This window comes from Rhinatrema bivittatum, chromosome 4 (assembly GCF_901001135.1).
Source record: "Rhinatrema bivittatum chromosome 4, aRhiBiv1.1, whole genome shotgun sequence".
In the NCBI taxonomy this organism is placed as follows: Eukaryota; Metazoa; Chordata; class Amphibia; order Gymnophiona; family Rhinatrematidae; genus Rhinatrema; species Rhinatrema bivittatum.
The window spans coordinates 469,476,676-469,499,922 of NC_042618.1; the positions used below are offsets into that span (position 1 = coordinate 469,476,676).

General features: G+C 48.4%; 2 protein-coding genes across 3 annotated transcripts in view; one reads left to right on the top strand and one right to left on the bottom strand.

Moving 5' to 3' along the window:
* The window catches only part of LOC115089182, a 43,442-nt gene extending 34,145 nt beyond the window's left edge, over positions 1–9,297 (bottom strand). For both annotated transcript variants that reach the window (XR_003856021.1, XM_029597223.1), the window contains exon 1: positions 9,083–9,297. The gene's annotated coding sequence lies outside the window, so the exon portion shown is untranslated. The remainder of the gene's footprint in view (positions 1–9,082) is intronic.
* Positions 9,298–9,604: 307 nt separating this feature from the next.
* Positions 9,605–23,247, top strand: part of CPM (carboxypeptidase M) — a 62,133-nt gene continuing 48,490 nt past the window's right edge. The window contains exon 1 of the mRNA XM_029597224.1: positions 9,605–9,954. Coding sequence (XP_029453084.1) covers positions 9,798–9,954 — 157 coding nt within the window. The 5' untranslated portion in view covers positions 9,605–9,797. The remainder of the gene's footprint in view (positions 9,955–23,247) is intronic.

Genomic DNA, 23,247 nt, shown 5'->3' on the forward strand with positions numbered 1-23,247 from the left:
GGTAAAACCCTGCTGCCTCGGATCTTGCAATACATTGGATTCCAAACATTGCACTCTCCTCTGTTTTAGCAGCGATTCCATTAGTTTGCTCCCAGCTTCCTCCTTACTTCCACTTTTATGAATAGGAACCACATCTGCCCTTCTCCAGCCCTCCAGAACTACTGCTGACTCTAAAGAAGCATTGAAAAGGTCACCAGCGGAGCTGCTAGGGCTTCTCTAAGTTTCCCCAATACCCTCGGATGTATCCCATCCAGCCTCATCGCCTTGTCTACTTTTAAGTTTAGTTAGCTCCTCGTGAACACACTGTTCTGAAAACTGATTGAGGTTTACTTCACTTCTTTTTTTTTATTAAATTTGTTTTTATTGAGTCAATTGCAAAAGAACAATAAACGACAGCGGAGAACAACCACAGCACGCTCATTGGTACAGATGGAAGCAAAATGACCCAGCTTTCTAACCTTGAAAACCCTTATAGACCAAAAACCATCCACACACCCACAGACAAACCCACCCATCCACCACACCAACATACAAACCCACCAAAAGCAACCCACGAGACATAAAAAAAGGAAAAAAGTTCCAGTAAGAGAGTGATTAGGTCATCCAGCGTGACCCTGGCAAAGTAGATGCTTTAAGAGGAAGAAAGCAACTTGTCCCACAAGACAAAATAACCTTGAAGGCTGTGAGTCACCAGGTCCTGCTTCCAGATTAGTGTCGAGCTTGCAGTCTGTCTCATCAAGGCTTTCCTTTCCACTGGGGGAAGGAAGGCACAGCCCCAGATTCCCAGCTCAGCAGAATAACTTCCACAGCCAAGGTAACAAACACTCAGTATCCCAAAAGCAGAAATCCACAGAAACCCCTGACCAGGAGAGATCGCAACCCAAAGGTTTATCTAAGTAAGTCGGGATGCGATTCCAAAACGGCTGTAATCGGGGGGCACCCAGTGAACACAGGACAAAGAGTACTGGGAGGAGCTTTAAACAAGCATCAGAGTCCCCCGGTTTCATCAAGACACCCCGAGCCCTAGAGCTATATGTTCTATGCAATAACGGAAACTGAATTTCCCTCAAGTGTTTTTATTTATTTATTTGCTTTTATATACCGACATTCGTTGGTGTACATCACATCGGTTCACCTTATAACAGTTGGGAGTAGTATGACAGGGGTGTCTTACTACTTTTACAGTGTAACATTAACCTTAATGGGGGACATTAAACGAGTATAACAATAAACCTTAATGGTTTATAGTTATCTGTAGATCATCAGACAGGCCCAGGCAATCCTCTCCGGGGGAAACATCCTCTCCGAGACCTTCATTCCACTCCCCAGATGAGAGAGCCAGGTGGGGAAGGCGGAAAGGAGATGTCGGGCCCATGTAGCAATTTTGTTAAACTTGGGCGTGGTCTCAAGAAAACTTACCTCGGCCTCAGTGAGAACAATTAGAGAGGCATTACCCTTAGTTAAAATGGGGAGGAATGCAAAAAACCGATGGAGGTCCCACTCCTCTCGTCGTGTCAGTATCCACCGGCCCCATCGCAGACCAATGTTGGAAAATAGGGTTACCCAGAGCAGGGATAACATTTGCAGGTTTACCTCATTTATTGTCTTATTGGTGTTTGTTTTATGTGGTCCTGGCTCCAGACCCTTCCATAGTGAACATCAGACAGAAATATTTGTTATAACAAAGCAAAAAAATGATATATCCACAAAACATACAATGTATTTTTATTAATCCCCAAAATTACAAAATATATACAACAATTTATTTCAACAATGTATTCACTATAGAGACTGATTTACATTAAAAAAAACAACATACCACACACCACTCATACACCATATATACACAACAAGATAAAAAAATCACAGAGGACTTCCACGCAACATTTTGCTTCTCAAAGCTTCTTCAGGAGAGGGTCCACTATATATATATATTTCATAATACTGGAAATCAGTGGATAAAATTATATATTGCTACCAATGCTCAACCAAACGGGGCATTATCAACAGAATTACGAATTCTACTACAATGTTCCCTAATTTGTGTCTTTACTTTTCTCATGGTTTAAATCATTCCCTTTGAAGATATCTTGATTCTATTTGCAGCTCTCCCTGCAAGCAAACATGGCCCTGTGATGTCATCGATCAGCGCTGAGATGGTAGAGATACGTGGATGTTCGATCTTCTGCAGGATACAACAGCGCTTCTCTCAATTCAGGGCAAAGGAGTGCACTCCAGTCTGGGGGAGACAAGGAGTCAGCTTCTCCCTTCAAATACCCTGGATCCAGGTGGAAGTCGCAGACAAAAGTCCCTATCAGCGACATCGACGAGGAAGAAACGAAGGCTGCTGGGTAAGTCCTCAGTCTTCCTTTTCTTTTGACCAAACATCTGGAGCTCTTGCAGCGCACAGCCTGTCCCGCAGCACCATCCTGGCCCCCTCTGTCGGTTAAGTCTTGCAGGGATGTGTAGGAGTGTCTTTTGTGAAGAAGGTGTTAGGCTTGGCTCCTCAAGAAGGGAGGAGTTAGCACTCTGTTGTGGATTAGACTGCAGAGTTAGCAATCTGTTGTAGATCTGCTCCTCCAGAGGAGGAGTTGGCAATCTATTATAATTCTGCTGCTCGGAGTTAGCTATCTATTATCGAGCTCCTCCTGTAGGGGGAGTGGTTAGCAGTCTGATATGGATCTCCTCCTAGAGATAGAGGAGTTAACAATCTGTTATCAGTCCCTGCTGCTATGGATAGCAAACTGTTATAAGTCCGCCAGGGAGTTAGCAATCGATTATGGATCACCCTGCCAAGGGGAAGAGCTAACAATTGTAATGCTCCGTAGACGGAGTTAATGATCTGTAGTGGGCTGGCTTCCCACAGAGTGGCAGTCGTATAATACCGCTCTAGTAGTGTAAGGAATGAACACTGAGGTAAATTGGTGAATCCCTGGGCCGATGGCAGATGACAGCGCCCCCAGGAGGATATCCTGAGAGGGACCACCGGCTAGGCTGGAGTATGGAGACAAACACAGATAGTTCTTTATTAGACTGGAAGTAGAACCACCAGAGATGGCAATAGTGAGCTGATGTGTCCGGCAGGGCTGAAGTCCCTCAGATACTGGAATTGCGGTCTCTGGGTGGCTGAGCTGTAGAGAGAGACTATAGGTAGTGAGTAGACAGGGTATGCTGGATACATAGCCAGTAGTAGATGTTACACTCACAATAGTAGAGATCTGTAATGGCTTCTCTGCAACACAGTCTTCAGTATATTCAGGAACAGGAGCCGTAGGCGAGTGCTGGTTCCTATAAGCAGTCTGAAATGAGAACTCACAATATCTGTGTATGAGATGGCTTATGGAAGAGAAGAGAGTCTTTGGAGGGTTTTAGGAACATAGGCCCTCATGGAGCGAGTACCGGTTCCTCTCTGCAATCTATAATAGTAATGCACAAGATATAGGTATATAATAGTAGCTTCTGAAATAGAAGAGAGTAGAGAAGGGATTTAGGAACATGGGCCCTCATGGAGCGAGTACCGGTTCCTATCTGTAATCCACAATAATGACTCACGATCTCCATACCTGCGATAGCGTCTTAGACTGAAGAGAGTCTTGGAGATTAGGAACATAGGCCCTGGTGGAGCGAGTACCGGTTCCTATCTGAAGTAGAACTCACAGTGTTCACGTCTGTGATCGCTTCCAGGCAGTAAGGAGCCTTCTGAACATTCAAGGACTTAGGCCCTCGAGGAGCGAGTACCGGATCCCGTCTTAACAATCTGAAATCAAGAAGAGAGCGGGGCCCCTGAGGAGCGGGTACCCCTGGTAAGGTGGTGGAGGCAGAGCAGCGGAGAAAGACTTCCCCTTGCTAACTCGATTCGTAGTTGCAAGCAAAGACTTTTAAAGTGGAAGTGGATGACATCACTACGGGGGGACGCCCCCGAGGTTCTGCCCTTGTCGGTACAAACTCTGGAGCGCGTGCGCGTGCCTTTACGTCATCAGGAACATGGCGGATCTGCAGCGTCAGGCCAGCCCGGGGATTCCAGGAAGTACAGCGAGGAGAAGCCGCAGCAGCACCTGTCCGTCAGACCCGAAGGGAGTCGCCACTAAGGTAGAGAGGATGGAGCGAGGGCGAGAACAGGCACGAACGCAACAGAAGGTAAATGTCTCACTGGAGTGTAAACCAGCAGATGCTCTTTTGAGACAGCTAAATGACAAGATCTTAAAAGCACGGAGCAATAATCACCGTGATCCAACTGCATTGTTCTAGGGCCGGAGTGATATGCTCTTGTGCGGATAAGTTAATGGTGGTGGTGGGAAGTCAAGGCTGAGGGTTTTTTCCTAAGTTGCTTAATACCCTTGTACTGGCCCTGATTCCTCGTCTCCTTCTGCAGGAAGCTGCTCAGTCTCTCTGATACCCCTGCTGATCTCAGCGGTTGCCTGCCACATGTCAGGAGCAGTCACAGGTGAGGGATTAATTACTTCTTTTGTCATGAAGAAGCTCCTGTGCAACTTCCGACATTTTTTTGCCGGTGGCGTGACCAATTTTCACTTGAACGCAGCTCCATCACTGCTCTCTACATTAATGGTGGGGGTGGAAGGGAAATAGAACCAAAGAGCTAAGAGAAACAGATAAGTATGAGAAAAAAAGTGTGAAGCTTGCTGGGCAGACTGGATGGGCCGTTTGGTCTTCTTCTGCCTTCATTTCTATGTTTCTATGTTTCAATCAGAGGGCTTCTAGTGTCCTCCGTTTGCCAGAGCTATTTCATAAAGGTTACACAAGCTGTTGAGATTAGCTGGTTTAAGGAAACTTGTGATAATTTGGTGGCTGTCAGCACCGAGCTGATTTTTTTCTCACATGGGGGAGAGTGATCCCGTACCAGGCAAGTGTACTCAGCGCTGAACTTGCCCTAAAAGCTTGCATTCCCCATTTTGAATTTACAATCCGGCCTTCTCATTTTTTTTTTTGTGTGTGTGAATCCTGTGCGGTTGGATATAACTGGATTTGCGGTCACACAGCAGGCCCGTCTATGTCATGATCCTGGGAGTCCTTTTTTTTTTTTTAACTGCTGACACCGTCCGCCAGCAAACTAAAAGGATCCTACCCCGTCCCTTCCCGGAGATGTCCATGTGATGTGGCGAGCCCGGCTTCTCTTAGCTTCACCCCAGATGAGGACCCTACCCCTGGAGCTGCGTGCGTTTCTTTGTGCTCCGAGGCTGATGTGGCGAACTAACAGGCGGGGGGTGTGGATTCCTCAGTTGACAACTGTTTGAGCAAACATCCCGTGTTGCCCTGTTTTACCAGAACGTCTGCTTAGCCCTGCTGCACACGCGTGGAGCGCGTCCCAGCACTGCTAGCGGGAAGCCCGGCCTTCCGAGTCCCTCGAGAGCGCGGGAAGCCTAGGAGAAGTCCTTCTGCAACCCAGGGTATTTCCTTTCCTCCGCTTCTTCCCTGGGTACGAAGCCGTAAATAGCCTTTACAGGCAAAAACAAGATAATAATAACAGCAAGGAAAACAACTCTTTCTGAAGTGTGGGCACAGCTGCACTTTCTGCTCCCTGTAAGGTTCGCCAGTAGTTTAGGCTCCACGGATAAGGCCCAAAGTATGAATATGAACTGCTTTAATTTAAAAAAAAAAAGTCTGGAGCACCACGGTAGGGGCAGGTGGAAGGCCAAAAATGGGAGAAATCAAAAGCCATCCAGCAAACCTTCAAGAACAGGAGGCAGGTTCAACCGACAGGAAAGTGCAGCAACGCTCTGATGTCATCTGCAGCACTGCTTTATTAATGGCTGGAGTAAACATGGGCCTAGAGGCGCTTCATTTGCAGCAGAGAGAGATTATAGAAGACTGCTCCTTTGGGGGAGAGTCCTCCCGTCCGGATGGGCTACGAATTTCGGCCGGACCCTTCCCTTCCCTTCCCTTCCCCACTATCCCCAGCCCTAGGATACAGGTGAGACTGGTATGTGCTCACACGCTCTGCCACATGGAGGAAGAGGAGCAGTCACTTCAGGGGCCTGGGTGCTAGGGAGAGCACAGGAAAGGAGGCGGAGTCACTGCCCACCTGTGAGGAATGTCTGGGTGAGAGGGAGAGCACAGGTAAGTAGGGAAGAGGGGCAGAGTCAGGGTAGGCCTGTGAGGGATGGGTGGGTGACAGGGGAGCACAGGTAAGTAGGGAAGAGGGGCAGAGTCAGGGTAGGCCTGTGAGGGATGGGTGGGTGACAGGGGAGCACAGATAAGCAGGGAAGAGGGGCAGAGTCAGGGTAGGCCTGTGAGGGATGGGTGGGTGACAGGGGAGCACAGATAAGCAGGGAAGAGGTGTGGAGAGCAGGCCTGTGAGGAATGTCTGGGTGATAGGGGAGCACAGGTAAGTAGGGAAGAGGGGCAGAGGGGCAGAGTCAGGGCAGGCCTGTGAGGGATGGCTGGGTGACAGGGGAGCATAGGTAAGTAGGGAAGAGTCAGGGCAGGCCTGTGAGGGATGGCTGGGTGATAGGAAGAGCACAGATAAGCAGGGAAGAGGTGTGGAGAGTAGGCCTGTGAGGAATGTCTGGGTGATAGGGGAGCACAAGTAGGGAAGGGGCAGAGTCAGGGCAGGCCTGTGAGGTACGGCTGGGTGACAGGGGAGCACAGGTAAGTAGGGAAGGGGCAGAGTCAGGGCAGACCTGTGAGGTACGGCTGGGTGACAGGGGAGCACAGGTAAGTAGGGAAGGGGCAGAGTCAGGGCAGGCCTGTGAGGTACGGCTGGGTGACAGGGGAGCACAGGTAAGTAGGGAAGAGGGGTAGAGTCAGGGCAGGCCTGTGAGGTACGGCTGGGTGACAGGGGAGCACAGGTAAGTAGGGAAGGGGCAGAGTCAGGGCAGGCCTGTGAGGTACGGCTGGGTGACAGGGGAGCACAGGTAAGTAGGGAAGAGGGGTAGAGTCAGGGCAGGCCTGTGAGGAATGTCTGGGTGATAAGGGAGCACAGGTAAGTAGGGAAGAGGGGCGGAGTCACTGCAGACCTGTGAGGAATGGCTGGATGATAGGGAGAGCACAGATAAGTAGGGAAGAGGGACGGGGTCACTGCAGACCATGCGGGTCAAAGGTGACACACCACAATGTTTTGGGTGACACGCAAGCGTCCAACACCCAACAAAATTATAGGACCTCTCTTGTGAGTCACTGATTTTTCAGACTTCATACCTGAGGATAATTAGTGTGCTATATGAAACTGTTTTTAAATGAATATGTAAAGATTTGTGTCTGTTTTGTTGGGGGAGGGATGACACACCAATAGAGTCAAGTTAGACATTTTCTGAATTTTTGACAGGCCGGGCCTAAACGATTCGCCATCTCTGGGTTTAGGTGATAAGAAGAGCACAGGTAAGTAGGGAACAGAAGGAGCAGAGCTCAGAGTTTCTACAGGGATACCATCCCCCTCCTTGTGCACCGTTAATCCGGTCCTGTTTATCCGCCATCATCTTAGGGGGGTGGGGGGTAGTGTGCCTGTGTCCGCTGGCCTGTAAAGATTTCCATACATAACCTGTCAGGTAGAAGGGAGGACGGAGGCACATGCAGCAGTACTGAGGACAGGTGGGAGGCCTCTAAAGCCCCTTCCACCCCCCCACCCCATTAAACGGTCAGATTAAAAGAGCTGGAGCTGTTAAAAATCCCCCCACCCAGGCATAATATGAGCCAAAGCCTTCCGCGCATCCGATCCGATGTGGCAGCCTGGAAGCAGAGGCGTACCAAGGGGGGGGGGAGGGGGGCGATGGGGGCACTCTGCCCCGGGTGTCAACACTGGGAGGGTGCCATTGCCACCAGCAGGAAGGTCCTGCGGCGGCACAAAGCTGTGACATGCTGGTGAGCTTTCCACTCCCTGCCAGTGGAAGAGACCAGTGTTGCCGCTGGCATCTCCCAGAGACGGCGGCAAAAGAAGAGGCTGGCCGTAGAAGTGAGAGACTGGCCCTGAAAGAGTAAGTGCCAGTGTATGAGAGGGGGTGGGTGTGAGTGTGATAATGAGAGGATGCCTGTGTGTGTATATGAGACGGTGAATGTACAGAAGAGTGAGTGTGTATACTTATGAGGGGGTACCTGTGTGCAGGGGTGGGGGTGAGAGACAGGAAGCATGTGTGTCGTGGATGAGACAGGAATCGTGTGTGAGAGATGCAGAAGAAGCAGGTGTGTGTGTGTGTATGTGTGAGAGAGAGATGGAGGAAGCGTGTGCGCTTCTCTCTTTCACACACACACACATACTCAAGCTCCCTCTGTCTCTCATCAAAGGTGTATATGTGTGAGAGACAGAGGGAGCATATTTTGTTTGTGTCTCTGTATGTGTGCATGTACCCCCAGTTACAGGGCCGGTGCACGGGGATTAGGCACCTTCTGCGCCCCTGCTTGCAGCCCTGACTCCTACCTCCAGTGGCAGGGACCACATGCCGCCACACTGCCCCCCCATATTTAAATAAAATAACCCCTCCACCCTGCCAACCCCCCAAGACTCACGAAAACCCCAAGTGGTCCAGCAGAGGGCCTGGGAGCAATCTGCTTCCAGTAACCAAAATGGCGCTGGTCATCCATTGCCCCTATCATGTGACCCAGGCTAGCCAATGGCACAGGTAGACAGTCACATGGTAAGGGCTAAATGCCACTGGCACCATTTTGGTTAGTGGCAGCCGATGGCCCAGGAGCGGCAGATTGCTCATGGGCTCCCTGCTGGACCCACCAAGGATTTTTGAGTCTTGGGGGGCGGGGGGGTAGAATGAAGGCAGAGTGAGGCAAGGTCTGGACAGAATTTTGAATCAGGTGCCTCACCCTACCTCTGGCTCGCGAGTGGTGGCAGCACCCCCTAATGGTTGGCACCCTAGCCCCAGGGCTAGTTCACCTAATGCTTCCGCCAGCCCTGCCCAGTTCATGAAAACCTCAGGGTGACAGATATGGAGAGTGGTAGATTTTTAAAATCCTTATTAGTTTTAATTATTGGGTGGTGTTTGACATGTCTGCTGTTTTGAAATATTTTATCGATGTTTAAGAAATGTTAAAACTATATATGGGGTGGAGGGGGGGGGGCGCCAAAGAAGTATCCCCCCTGGGTGCCCACTATAGGTACGGCTCTGCCCGGAGGACATACCTGGGGGCCCTCTGTGCCATCACCTCGCTCGCACGAGATCCCGGACATAGCAAGGGGGCGTCTCACGTGGATCCCGATGTTGTACCGCCTCGCCCCAGTAAGGCCAGATCGAGGGAAGCCACAGCGGGGAGGACAACCGTACATCCACCAGCGCGACACGAGACCCCGAAAGGCGTCGGTCCCTCCCGCCAGCGGCGGAAACGTGCCCGTGCCGAAGTTCTGGCGCTTTATTCCAGAGAGGGGGGTGGGGCGTGGGAGCGGAGCGCCTTCGGAGCACGCGAAACTCCGCGATCACGCCCCTTGCCGCGCGGCTCCACCCAGGCGAGCTCCTTCAGGGGCAGAGGAGGCGGGTCGGGCTGGTCGCTTGGCCACGCCCTCGGCTCCTGATTGGCAGTGCGAGCCCCGCTGGGCGGAGACTGGACGGGGGTGGGGTTCGGGAGTGCGGCGGAGGCGTGAGTGTGGGCGGAGCCGGCTGGCAGCACTCGCGGGATGGGAGGGGTGGGGGGACGACGACGACGAAGCGGGATAAAAGCGGAGCCGTTCCGCGCGGGGGGAGTCAAGTCCGGTTTTCAGCGCCGGCAGATTGCCATGCGGACGCTGGTGGTCGCTGCCGGGGCTCCCAGCCGTAGCTTCTCTCCCCCTGTCCTGCGTTAGCGGGGCGGGAGGGCTCTCGGCCGTTTCTTTCCCGCTGCTCCCGTGTCGGTGCCCGCAGAGCATGGAGCCGCTCTGCCTGACTCTGCTCCTGCTGCCCTCCGTGCTGGCGTTGGACTTCGGCTATCACCGCACGGAGGCCTTGGGGAGCTTTTTGAGGAACGTGAGTGAGCGCTACCCCTCTATAACGCACTTGCACAGCATCGGGAAGTCTGTGGAAGGTAAGGCGCGGCTCCGGGCGCAAGCCCCCGCTTAGCGAAGATGCGGGAGAGACCCCCCTCCCCCCCCTCCTCTCCGGTCCCGAAACTTTCTCCTCTCATGCGCGCGCGTCTCGTCCTGACTCCGTCCCGGCGGCGGCGCAGGTCTCGCGCATCTCCCCGGCGCGGTCGTTACTTTTCGTCCTCGGCAGCCGCAGCCCTCCTTTCGTTCCGTGCTGTTAACTTTCCCGTGGCTCTGCGTCCCGGTCGGTACCACGGACCCCCCCCCCCCCGCTCTCTCCGTCGCGTGTAGCATGAAACGGACTCGGCGGCGGGGTCTCTGACGCTTGGGCTGGCGGCCGGTGGGTGGCGTTGCCTTACAGCCCCGCGCAGCTGAGAGCGCAGGAGTTAGCCGCCTAGTGGGCCGCGCACCCTCGGGTGGCCCAGGTAGGCGCTTAGACTGGCCCTATGGTCAGGGGAGGCTCGGCCGGTGCCCTGCCTAAAATGCGAGCTCCAGAGCATGGGGGGGCTTCATCTGGAGCCGCTGCCTCCCCTGCTTTATCTGGGACCCGCTGGAGCAGAGCAGTTTCAAGCCACACTTTTTTAAAATGTACGTCTCAAATTCAAAAGGAATAACACGTTTCCTCACCTTGAGGCGTCCGTGCCCATGCCTTACTCGCAGGGTTTATTTTTTAAAAGCCTATTACCAAAGTAGGTAGCAATGTTCGTCTTTCAGGCATGGTAGAGGAAGTCCCTGCCCCGGAGAGGGCTTACATTGTAAGCTGATATCTGGGACAACGAAAGGCAAAGCAATTTGGCCAAGATCACAGGGTATATTAGAGTTTGAGCCCTAGCTTTCTTGCTTCTCCCCCCCCCCTCCCTTACTAGATCACTTCTTTAAAGACCTTCCCATCTGAGCACCCGGAGATTAAGTGACTTTTTAAATAATACAATAACTTGTACCGACCTCTTTTCAATGCTTGCTCAAGGCAGCTTACAACATTTTTCAAGCAGAGTCCATATCCCAAAGAGCTTACATTTTAAAGTAATTTTAAAGTCTCCGGTAATGCTGAAGGGTTTACCTGTGCTGTGGACTTCCTAAATGAGATGATGGCCTTGCTGTGGGGGGGCTTGTCTTTGGATCCCCTTTGCTCTATGTGGGGCTCTGTCCTCCAGCTGAACAGATGTGGCTGTGGGACAGGGCAGGCTGGGGAGGAGAGAGCCTGGCAGCCAAGAGTTTAACGTGGAACACCGTGGTGAGACGATATGGTGAGATGAATATGTATAATTACATCTGCGTGTGTGTATATACAGAAATAAACCAACCAAAAATCTCTGGAATTAGCCCAGCTGCACTGCACTCCCAGTTTCAATCATAAACACTAGAAATGTGCTTTTTATACTTCGGGATTGCCCTGCTGAAGGGAGTCTCTCCATCAAAAACTAGATGGCGATGTAATACCTTACCAATAAAAAAGTTTGCCTATGACTTGTTTGACTTTTATTTAGCCTTGCGCATAAAATGCTCTCACTTCCCGTGTGCTTACACTGGACAGTAAAAGCCTTCCCTGGCATTGTTTACGCTCTGCCCTCCCTCTGTTTCAGGGTTCCTGTGTGATGGCTGTGGTGCCTTCACCGCTTGGCTCCTTGGGTTTGTGAGTGTAACTCTGACTCGGGTCACCAAGCAGTTTGGTACAAACTTGTGCCGGGTTCCAGCCTTTCAGGCTCATTAAGGAGTGCGCTCGCTCGGAGGGTTCATGCTCTCCACGGTCATCCAGAGGACAGAGTGCTGGTGCTACAGGGCGGTGCGCTCGGCATATGGCCGTCCTGTTAGGGAGAGGGAAAAGGGGATTTGGGAGACTGCAGGTGGATGAGGTGATTAGCTTTTTTTTTGGTAATACAGGTAGGAGGTACACGTCCTCTCAAGAGGGTGATGAAGGTTATTTAAGATGCTCTTCCTTAGGGGGGGCATTTGGGAGTGTAATCCTGAGACAAGGGATTGTAGCTGCTTGTGAAGCAGCTGAGAAGATTCCTATAGGCATCCAGGAGGAGGACCCTGAAGGTCGAGGTGGCACTCTGCTTGCTGGGAAGTCTCCAGGGCAGAAGCTGACCCAGGCTGCACAGGGTACCTTGGCGCTAAGTGGGACTTTTGTGTAACTTCTGCCTGAAAAGTATTTGACGGTGGCTTCTTCTGATCTTGTGGGGTTTCTTTGGCTGTATCCTGTGTTTCAACTGAAGATTTCTCCAGTGTAGAATTTTTACCTTTGAACTTTTCAATGAATTCTTTATTTGGGACAGACTATTGTTGACATTGGACTCTGTTGGGTAAGTCTTCCCTTGGGCCTGCCAGAAACTGATTTGGTTCCCCGCTGGTGATCCCTGGAGGACCCTGACACTTCCCAGAGCTGCGGAAGTGTAATTCACCACCTCTCTGAAGGTGACGCCAAGGAAAAAGGGGGGTTACATGGTTTTAGACGGCCACTGGGGGGGGGGGGGGTGTCTCCAGAGACTTGCAGTGTCACATTGTGTGTGAGAGATTTGCAGACTTGCAAGGGGTAGCATTTTTTTTCTATTTTGGTATTTTAATTTTATTGGGCAGCAGTCTAATTTGTGCTCTCCTGGGGAAATAGCTATGGCAGGTGCCCCTGGGCTCTTACACTTTGTTGGGAGTCATTGATTTGGGCTCACATTTTGTCTAGAAATTTGATTTTTTTTTTTTTCACAATGTGCTATTCAAACTACCTGTTTCACATCCTGCATGAACCTTAAAGGCTATGGATTTGAGGGATTGTGGTCTAAAATATTTAGAAAGCTTGCAGGTTAAAGAAATCCCTTTCAGTTCAAAGGGCAATTTTATGATTTGTTTTCCAAATACCCCTCACTTCACTTCTGCAAGAAACTAGAAAGGTAAGCCAGGCAGGAAATGAATTATTTAAAGTGGTAACAATGGGGGTGGCCAGCATTAAGTGTCTTAAGTCACAGCCACATCCTTTTACAGCAGTCACCCACCTCCTGTCACGTCTAGGGCTTGATGTAAGCACAGCAGGGCAGCCTCAGCCTGTGCTGGTCAGACTATGACTAGGCCTTTCTTCCTGGCTGGGAACAAATTTAAATGGGCATCAAACATTTTTTCACTCTTAACCCCCCCCCCCCCTCTCCCATTTCAAGCTTCTGTTAGATCCCTAGTGGAATACTCTTTAGGGGCTCCCTCTTCCTTCAGTACATGAATCAAGCTGTTGATTTCTGCTGCTTCTCTGGATATGAAGGGGGGGGGGGAATCCTCTCTCCAGTCACGCAGCTGCTCTCCCTGAGTGTATAATATCCCCAGCTTGCAGGACACACGACTCCCGGGGGGGCATTCTGCGCACAATTTCTAAATTCCGCATAGTGTCTTATTAGAACAATAGTTTTATTGTGTTTGGTAATTTAAAATTCAGATCGGAAAGTTTAATCTGACGATGCAGCATGTCCTAAGTTTTTGGTGCAGACTTCTGCCAGGATTCCAGGAGTAGTTCACAAGTCAGGCTTCTGGGTAAATGTATCATTGGGTCACGCTAGAGAGATAACGTTCCTGGATGGAATAAATGATAGCTTTATGGAGCAATTGGTTCAGGAACCGACGAGAGAGGGAGCAATTTTAGATCTAATTCTCAGTGGAGCACAGGACTTGGTGAGAGAGGTAATGGTGGTGGGGCCGCTTGGCAATAGTGATCATAATATGATCAAATTTGACTTAATGACAAAGAGGAACAGTGTGCAAATCCAAGGCTCTCGTGCTAAACTTTCAAAAGGGAAACTTTGATAAAATGAGAAAAATTGTTAGAAAAAATCTGAAAGCAGCTACAAAAGTAAAAAATGTCCAAGAGGCGTGGTCATTGTTAAAAAATACCATTCTAGAAGCACAGTCCAGATGTATTCCACACATTAAGAAAGGTGGAAAGAAGGCAAAACGATTACCGGCATGGTTAAAAGGGGAGGTGAAAGAAGCTATTTTAGCCAAAAGATCTTCATTCAAAAATTGGAAGAAGGATCCAACAGAAGAAAATAGCATAAAGCATAAACATTGGCAAGTTAAATGTAAGACATTGATAAGACAGGCTAAGAGAGAAATTGAAAAGAAGTTGGCTGTAGAGGCAAAAACTCACAGTAAAAACCTTTTTAAATATATCCGAAGCAGAAAGTCTGTGAGGGGGAGTCAGCTGGACCGTTAGATGATCGAGGGGTTAAAGGGGCACTTAGAGAAGATAAGGCCATCGCGGAAAGATTAAATGATTTCTTTGTTTCTGTATTTACTGAAGAGGATGTTGGGGAGGTACCCGTAATGGAGAAGGTTTTCATGGGTAATGATTCAGATGGACTGAATCAAATCACGGTGAACCTAGATGTGGTAGGCCTGATTGACAAACTGAAGAGTAGTAAAGCACCCGGACAGGATGGTATACACCCCAGAGTTCTGAAGGAACTAAAAAATGAAATTTCAGACCTATTAGTAAAAATTTATAACTTATCATTAAAATCATCCATTGTACCTGAAGACTGGAGGATAGCAAATGTAACCCCAATATTTAAAAAGGGCTCCAGGGGCGATCCGGGAAACTACAGACCGGTTAGCCTGACTTCAGTGCCAGGAAAAATAGTGGAAAGTGTTCTAAACATCAAAATCACAGAACATATAGAAAGACATGGTTTAATGGAACAAAGTCAGCATGGCTTTACCCAGGGCAAGTCTTGCCTCACAAATCTGTTTCACTTTTTTGAAGGAGTTAATAAACATGTGGTAAAGGTGAACCGGTAGATATAGTATACTTGGATTTTCAGAAGGCGTTTGACAAAGTTCCTGATGAGAGGCTTCTAGGAAAAGTAAAAAGTCATGGGATAGGTGGCGATGTCCTTTCGTGGATTGTAAACTGGTTAAAAGACAGGAAACAGTAGGATTAAATGGACAATTTTCTCAGTGGAAGGGAGTGGACAGTGGAGTGCCTCAGGGATCTGTATTGGGGACCCTTACTTTTCAACATATTTATAAATGATCTGGAAAGAAATACGAGTGAGAATCAAATTTGCAGATGACACAAAATTGTTCAGAGTAGTTAAATCACAAGCAGATTGTGATAAATTGCAGGAAGACCTTGTGAGACTGGAAAATTGGGCATCCAAATGGCAGATGAAATTTAATGTGGATAAGTGCAAGGTGATGCATATAGGGAAAAATAACCCATGCTATAATTACACAATGTTAGGTTCCATATTAGGTGCTACTACCCAAGAAAGAGATCTAGGTGTCATAGTGGATAACACATTGAAATCGTCGGTTCAGTGTGCTGCGGCAGTCAAAAAAGCAAACAGAATGTTGGGAATTATTAGAAAAGGAATGATGAATAAAACGGAAAATGTCATAATGCCTCTGTATCGCTCCATGGTGAGACCCCACCTTGAATACTGTGTACAATTCTGGTTGCCGCATCTCAAAAAAGATATAGTTGCGATGGACAAGGTACAGAGAAGGGCGACCAAAATAAGGGGAATGGAACAGCTCCCCTATGAGGAAAGATTAAAGAGGTTAGGACTTTTCAGCTTGGAGAAGACTGAGGGGGGATATGATAGAGCAAGCTCTCCAGCATTCATCCAGCCCCTCTTTCAAGCGTCCAGCATTCACCCAGCCACTCTTTCAAGCGTCCAGCATTCATCCAGCCTCTTCAACAAGCGTCCAGCATTCACCCAGCCCCTCTTTCAAGCGTCCAGCATTCACCCAGCCCCTCTTTCAAGCGTCCAGCATTCATCCAGCCTCTTCAACAAGCGTCCAGCATTCACCCAGCCTCTTCAACAAGCGTCCAGCATTCACCCAGCCCCTCTTTCAAGCGTCCAGCATTCATCCAGCCTCTTCAACAAGCGTCCAGCATTCATCCAGCCTCTCCAGCAAGCTTTAAACATTCATACAAATCTCAGCACTCAACATCAGCTCTCAACCAAGATTCGCCCCAGCATTTCACCCCAGCACTCAACTTTAGCACTCAAACTTAGTGACCTCCAGAAGTGGAGCTCTACCACCACTTGATCAAACAACCACCCACACCTAAGGAGGACTGAGCACTCCTCCAATCAATCCAACAAGCTTATAGACTTCCTTTCAACAATCATCCAAACCGCCCTTCATTCAGACAAACACCTTCTTTCATCCGTCCACAGACATCTCTTCTTCATACAGACTCTCACCAGTTGTATCCAGTCACAATCAAAATATTGCTCAGACTAAACCTCTTCCGGAACATCATTCATCATGTTCACACACAACATCCCAATCATCTACAACCAGAGGAGAATCTCCTTACCTAACTCCACAAACGTCTTACAAAAAAGAATTATTCCAATCATGACGTCTCCTTTGAACCAACTTCTAGGCCTCACGCTACTCTCAGTAACACTCCTCAATGCACAATCTTTAACTAAAAAGACACACATCCTCAATGATTACCTCCTGGACTCCAACCCAGACATCTGTGCCATCACAGAAACCTGGTTAAAAAACTCAGACATTGCCTTAACCAACCAACTACCTATCCAGTTATATGACATCTTCACCTTCCATAGACACAAAAAAAGAGGAGGCGGACTTCTTCTAGCCTCCAAGAAAGAACTCAGACTGACCGCTCACACCATCAAGACTGAATCCAAATTGGAACTAGGATTAGTCAAGTCAAAACTTCTACAAATTTTGTTAGTCTACGCTCCTCCTGGAGTTTTAGAAACCGACCCTTCACCCCTCATAGAATCCATAGCAAAACATATTAACTTAGACCTACCAACTATGATTATGGGTGATTTCAACCTCCATACAGACGCTATACCGCGAACTGCGAAGCCTTCCTCACCACCCTCACTGCTATGGGATTCTCTCAGACTATCAACAGCCCCACACACAAAGCTGGTCACATCCTGGATTTAATATTCATTAACTCTAAATTCACATGCACGGTTGATCCCACATGTACCCCAATCCCTTGGTCAGATCATTTCTTGATAGAATCATCCTTCTCCACATACAAACAGACTCACACCTCTCCGCACCTTTCCACCATTCAATTCAGGAAATCATGTCCATCTGATATACTCAGCGAGCAGCTCTCCAAGGAACTCTCCAACCTGGACCTGTCTAATCCCGACTCAGCCCTATCTTCCTGGCAAACAATTACTGAAGCAGTCGCAAACAAATGGTGCCCAATAACCTCCAAAACAATCAATCCAAAAAAAAGGGGGAATCAACCTTGGTTCAGCACCGAACTAAAACAGATGAAACAGGACTTACGCCATAAAGAAAATAGATGGCGAAAAACCCCCAACTCAACTACCCTTTCAGCATACAAGGGTTTCTTACATCGCTATAGGACCTGCATACTACAAAAAAAAAAGGAATATTACGCCAACAAAATACACCACTACCAGTATGACGCCCAGGCCCTATTTGCTTACGTAACACAAATAACTAAATCAACCCCGCCACCTATTCCAGACGAACAAGCTCTATCCAAGGCTAATGAACTCTCCTCATTTTTTCAACTGAAGATCCTAAATACTCTCGCCCTCCTTCCTCCTAATACAACACCTCTCAAATCAGATGAGAATTTCAATTTGTTCGCTAAACCTAAGTTGGACAGCTTCGAATTAATCTCCACCAAAGAGATTGAATCCATTCTAAAAAGACAGAAACCATCTAGTCATCCGGCCGATAATATCCCATCAAGACTCCTGCTGCTTATTCCAGACACAATCTCAGGACCTCTAACAAATATTATTAACAGCCTTCTAACTCAAGGAAGCTACCCAGACAGCCTAAAAACTGCTTCTCTTAAGCCCCTCCTCAAGAAACACAATCTAGACCCTAATGTACTAGCCAACTTTAGACCCATCTCCAATCTACCATTCGTTGCCAAACTTACAGAGAAACTGGTAAACACCCAGCTTTCAGAATATCTAGAGGACCATAAGATCCTATACCCCTCGCAATATGGCTTCCGGAAATCACGCAACACGGAGACCCTCCTCATTTCGCTTACAGACCATATTATAATGGGATTAGACAAAGGACATTCCTTCTTATTAGTTCTGTTAGACATTTCGGCGGCATTCGACACAGTCAACCACACCATCCTCCTGGATCGCCTTGAGGATATCGGCATCTCCGGATCAGCCCACAACTGGTTCAGGTCCTTTCTCAGCAATAGGACTTTTAAAGTCAAAATCAATAACAAGGAGTCACCTCTAACAAAATCTTCCCTTGGCGTACCACAAGGATCCTCGTTATCTCCAACCCTCTTTAATATATACCTCCTCCCCCTCTGCCAACTACTGACAGACCTCAACCTAATTCACTATCTGTACGCAGATGATGTACAGATTCTAATCCCAATAACAGAATCCATCTCAAAAGCTCTCACCTACTGGAATAACTGTCTTCTATCCATTACTAATCTACTCAACAGCTTAAACTTGGTCCTCAATGCCTCAAAGACGGAACTTCTCTTCATCTCTTCAAATGAAAACAATCTTCCTCCACCTTCACCGCACAATGCTCACATCACCTGTACGCACGTTAGAGACCTTGGGGTAATAATAGACAATCGTCTAAACCTTAAAAAAATGGTCAACACAACTACCAAAGACAGTTTCTTTAGACTACAGGTTTTGAAACGACTGAGACCACTCTTATTTTTCCAAGACTTCAGGACAGTCCTCCAGGCTCTTCTGTTCGCCAAAATAGATTACTGCAGTGCCCTCTTTCTAGGCCTCCCTAAATCTACCACCAAACCACTGCAGATGTTACAAAATGCGGCAGCGAGACTGCTGACCAACACCAGCCGCGGTGAACACATCTCCCCCGTCCTCAGAAACCTACATTGGTTACCAGTAAATTTCAGAATCCTGTACAAATCTATTACCCTAATACACAAAACCATCCATCAGCAACTCCAACTCGACCTGGATATCCCTTTCAAACTCCACTCCTCTAACAGACCAACGAGAGATATCCACAAAGGCACTCTGAAATTTCCCCCTACTAAAGCCACTCGCCTCTCTACGACCAAAGACAGAGCTTTTTCAATTGCAGGCCCAGCTATCTGGAACAATATCCCAGCAAATCTCAGATTGGAACCCTGCCTCTTAACCTTCAGAAAAAGACTAAAGACGTGGCTTTCACCAAGCCTTCCCAGATCCACCGGATAATCACTAGTTTGAGCCTCACTTCTTACAAGGACTTTGACACACTTCCTCCTGAACAATGGACACTGGCATTTCCTGGTTAAAGCATATGCTCTAACCCGTTAAATTATTCGTATCATGTTATATTTATTCTACCTGCCTCTATCTTCCTTCCAGCTTGTCTTTAAGCCTCCAAGTTTTTCATACCTTGTTGATTGTAACTTTGACTTATTCCTTTTCCTGTTATCTATTATTTACCAGAATTGTTACCTCAGTTTTACCCTTTGTTAAAATGTAAACCGATCCGATATGGTTATCTACTATGAAGGTTGGTATAAAAAACTGCTAAATAAATAAATAAAATCATGAGAGGTCTAGAACGGGTAGATGTGAATCTGTTATTTACACTCTTTGAAGTTAGCATTTCGCGCATTTAAAACTAATCGGAGAAAGTTTTTTCACTCAAAGCACAATTAAACTCTGGAATTTGTTGCCAGAGGATGTGGTTAGTGCAGTTAGTGTAGCTGTGTTTAAAAAAGGATTGGATAAGTTCTTGGAGAAGTCCATTACCTGCTACTAAGTTGACTTAGAGAATAGCTACCTCTCAGGCCGATACAGTACAGTGCGCACTGTTAGCCTGCTCTTGGATTCGCGTTTTCCCTTACCCCTTATTCAGTAAGGGGAGGAAAATGCACGTCCAACCTGTGGCACCTAATAGCGCCCTCAACATGCAAATGCATGTTGATGGCCCTATTAGGTATGCGCGCGGGGTACAGAAAGTAAAATGTGCAGCCAAGCCGCACATTTTGCTTTCAGAAATTAGCGCAGACACAAAGGTAGGTGGTAATTCCTTCCGGCACCGGGAAAGTGCACAGAAAAGCAGTAAAAACTAGGGATGTGAATTGTTTTTTGACGATTTAAAATATCGTCCGATATATTTTAAATCGTCAAAAATCGTTAGAGCCGAGATACAATAACAATTCCCCCGATTTATCGTCAAAAAATCGTAAATCGGGGGGAGGGGAAGGGGGAGGGCGGGAAAACTGGCACACTAAAACAACCCTAAAACCCACCCCGACCCTTTAAAATAAATCCCTCACCCTCCCTCACCCCCCGAAAATGCCTTAAATTACCTGGGGTCCAGAGGAAGGGTCCCGGTGTGATCTTTCCCTCTCGGACCTCCTTGCGTTGTAGAAATGGCGCCGGCGCTACCTTTGACCTGTCATATGACAGGTGAAACGTAGCGCCCATTTTGTTTTTTTGTCCCCTGACGTCAGGAGATTAGGAGATCGCTCCTGGACCCCCAGGGACTTTTGGCCAGCTTGGGGGGGCCTCCTGACCCCCAGAAGACTTGCCAAAAGTCCAGCGGGGGTCCGGAACGATCTCCTAATCTCCTGACGTCAGGGGACAAAAAAACAAAATGGGCGCTACGTTTCACCTGTCATATGACAGGTCAAAGGTAGCGCCGGCGCCATTTCTACAACGCAAGGAGGTCCGAGAGGGAAAGATCACACTGGGACCCTTCCTCTGGACCCCAGGTAATTTAAGGCATTTTGGGGGGGTTCGGGAGGGTGGTGGATTTATTTTAAAGGGTCGGGGTAGGTTTTAGGGATGTTTTAGTGTGCCAGTTTTCGATTTACACGATATTTTAAAAACCCAAACTGCGATCCGATTCCCTCCCCCTCCCAGCCGAAATCGATCGTTAAGACGATCGATCGCACGATTCACATCTCTAGTAAAAACTGCTTTTCTGTGCACCCTCCGACTTAATATCTTGGCGATATTAAGTCAGAAGTCCCGAAGAGTAAAAGTAAAAAAAAAAAAAACAAAACTTGAATTCGGCCTGCGGCTGTCAGGCCGAAAACGGATGCTCAATTTTGCTGGCGTCCGGTTTCCGAGCCTGTGTCTGTCAGCGGGCTCAAAGACGCCAGTAAAATTGAGTGTCGGCTGTAAACCCGCTGACAGCCGCCGCTCCGAGCTAAAAGTAGGCGCTAGGGAGGTGCTAGTGTCCCTAGCGCCTCCTTTTGCCTGTTTCTACCGCACCACCTCATTTGCATACTATATCGCGTGCACCGGCGTGCGCCGGGAGAGTGGGCATTCGTCCGCTCTCGCGCGTTTTTACTGAATCGGCCTGTCTATTAGCAACAGTAGCAAGGGATAGACTTAGTGTTTGGGTACTTGCCAGGTTCTTATGGCCTGGATTGGCCACTGTTGGAAACAGGATGCTGGGCTTGATGGACCCTTGGTCTGACCCAATATGACATGTTCTTATGTTATGTTCTTATCAGGCTTAATTGGTTTAGGGTAGTAACTGACGCAATAAGCAAGCTACCCCCACACTTATTTGTTTCCCCAGACTGTGTAGTTCAGTCCTTGTTGGTTGTCTGAATGCAAATCCTCTTTTCCACATTTCCCCTTGCCGTTGAAGCAGAGAGCAATGTTGGAGTTGCATTAACCGTGTGAAGGCTTATTGAGTAAGGGTAGTAATCACCGGGTAGTAGCCCCAGGTAGGCCTGTGCCTGACGGTTTGAAGGCGAATTCGATTCAGTCTCAGGCTGCTTCCTGGGCTGTCAGTCTTGCCAGAAGAAGATTGTAGGTCAGCAACCTTGGAAGTCTCTGCATACCTTTGCCAAGCATTACCATTTAGACGTCCAGGCAACAGATGTCAACAGCTTTGGGAGCAGCATCCTTCCAGCGGGACTCCCAATGTCCCATTCCAAATAGGGAAGCTTTGGTACATCCCATGGTTTGGACTGATCCGCGTACGTACAGGGAAAGGAAAATTGGTTCTTACCTGCTAATTTTCATCCCTTTAGTACCACGGATCAGTCCAGATGCCCTCCCATAGAAGGGGGTTCTTCATTCAATTCCTCGAGAGTCCGCTCTATTTCAGATCCTGAAGAAGGTTACAGGTTTCTTCTGATCTGTGGTACTACAGGAAAGAAAATTAGCAGGTAAGAACCAATTTTCCTTTACTTGTTCCATTCCACTTGTGTTGGACATCTATTGTATCTCCCCTCAGCCACCTCTCCTCCAAGCTGAAGAGTCCTTTTTAGCCCTTCCTCATAGGAAATTGTTCCATCCCTTTTATCATTTGGTTGCTGTTCTCTATACTCTTTCTAATTCTGTTATAGCTTTGAGATGTGGTGACTAGAACAGCACACAATCATGAGGATGCACCATGGAGCAATTGGAGGCATATTTTATTCTCCATTCCTTTCCTAATAATCCCTAGCATTCTGTTTGCTTTCTTGGCTGTTGCACACAGAACAGAAGATTTCAATTTATTATCAGCGATGAGACACAGATCCTTTTTTTGAATGGTGACTCCTAATGTGGAATCTTGCATTGTGTGGTTATAATTTGGGAACTGGACAGCCTGGCGGGTTGTGACCTCCCAGTGGGTTAGGCCCCACACTTAGGATGTTTTCTTGCACGCCGTGTGGTAGGCCTCAGTGACGGTTTTCGCGTGCTCTTGTGCATGTTTTGCTGCCCTGTATAGGCCGGTGTGCGCAGCGTTGCCTCTGCGCATGTGCGCCTGGTTTTTGGGCTTGCTTTTTATGCACACAAACTTGTGTGCGTAACTTAACGCACAGGTTATGTGCACCTTGCCGCGCTTATTTTTTTGGGCGCAATTCATTTTTGAGCGCGAGCCGTTCCTATGCATGTTTACCGCAGCGAAGGTACCTGTAAGCAAGAAGCCTAAGCGTCTTCCTATTTGTGTAGCCTGCCATATTAGGGCTTCTCAGCCTGACCTGGCTTCTAACCTGTCAGCGCTGCTCGGATGCTCAGGGAGAGTTGTCTGTCTTCGATTTTGCTAAGCCTGGCTCTTCCCATCCTGACGATGGGTTGGTCATGGCCTTGACTTGGGGATGCCGGATTTCGGGTTTCCCCTTTACTGGCTCCGCTGGTGAGGGCGGTTCTGTGGGACCAGCTCCAGTTCCTTCTGGGCTTTTTCTTGGGTGGAATTTTTTCAGGGCTTACGAGCCTTTCTTCAGGCGCAGTCCTCCACTTCCCCCATTTCTGTCCAGTCGGACCCTCAGCTGGTGGCTCCTTCCTCTTCCAGTCCTTTGCTTAAGTGCCGGGGCTCGCCTCTGCTCTCTGCGGGGGTTCCCGACAGGA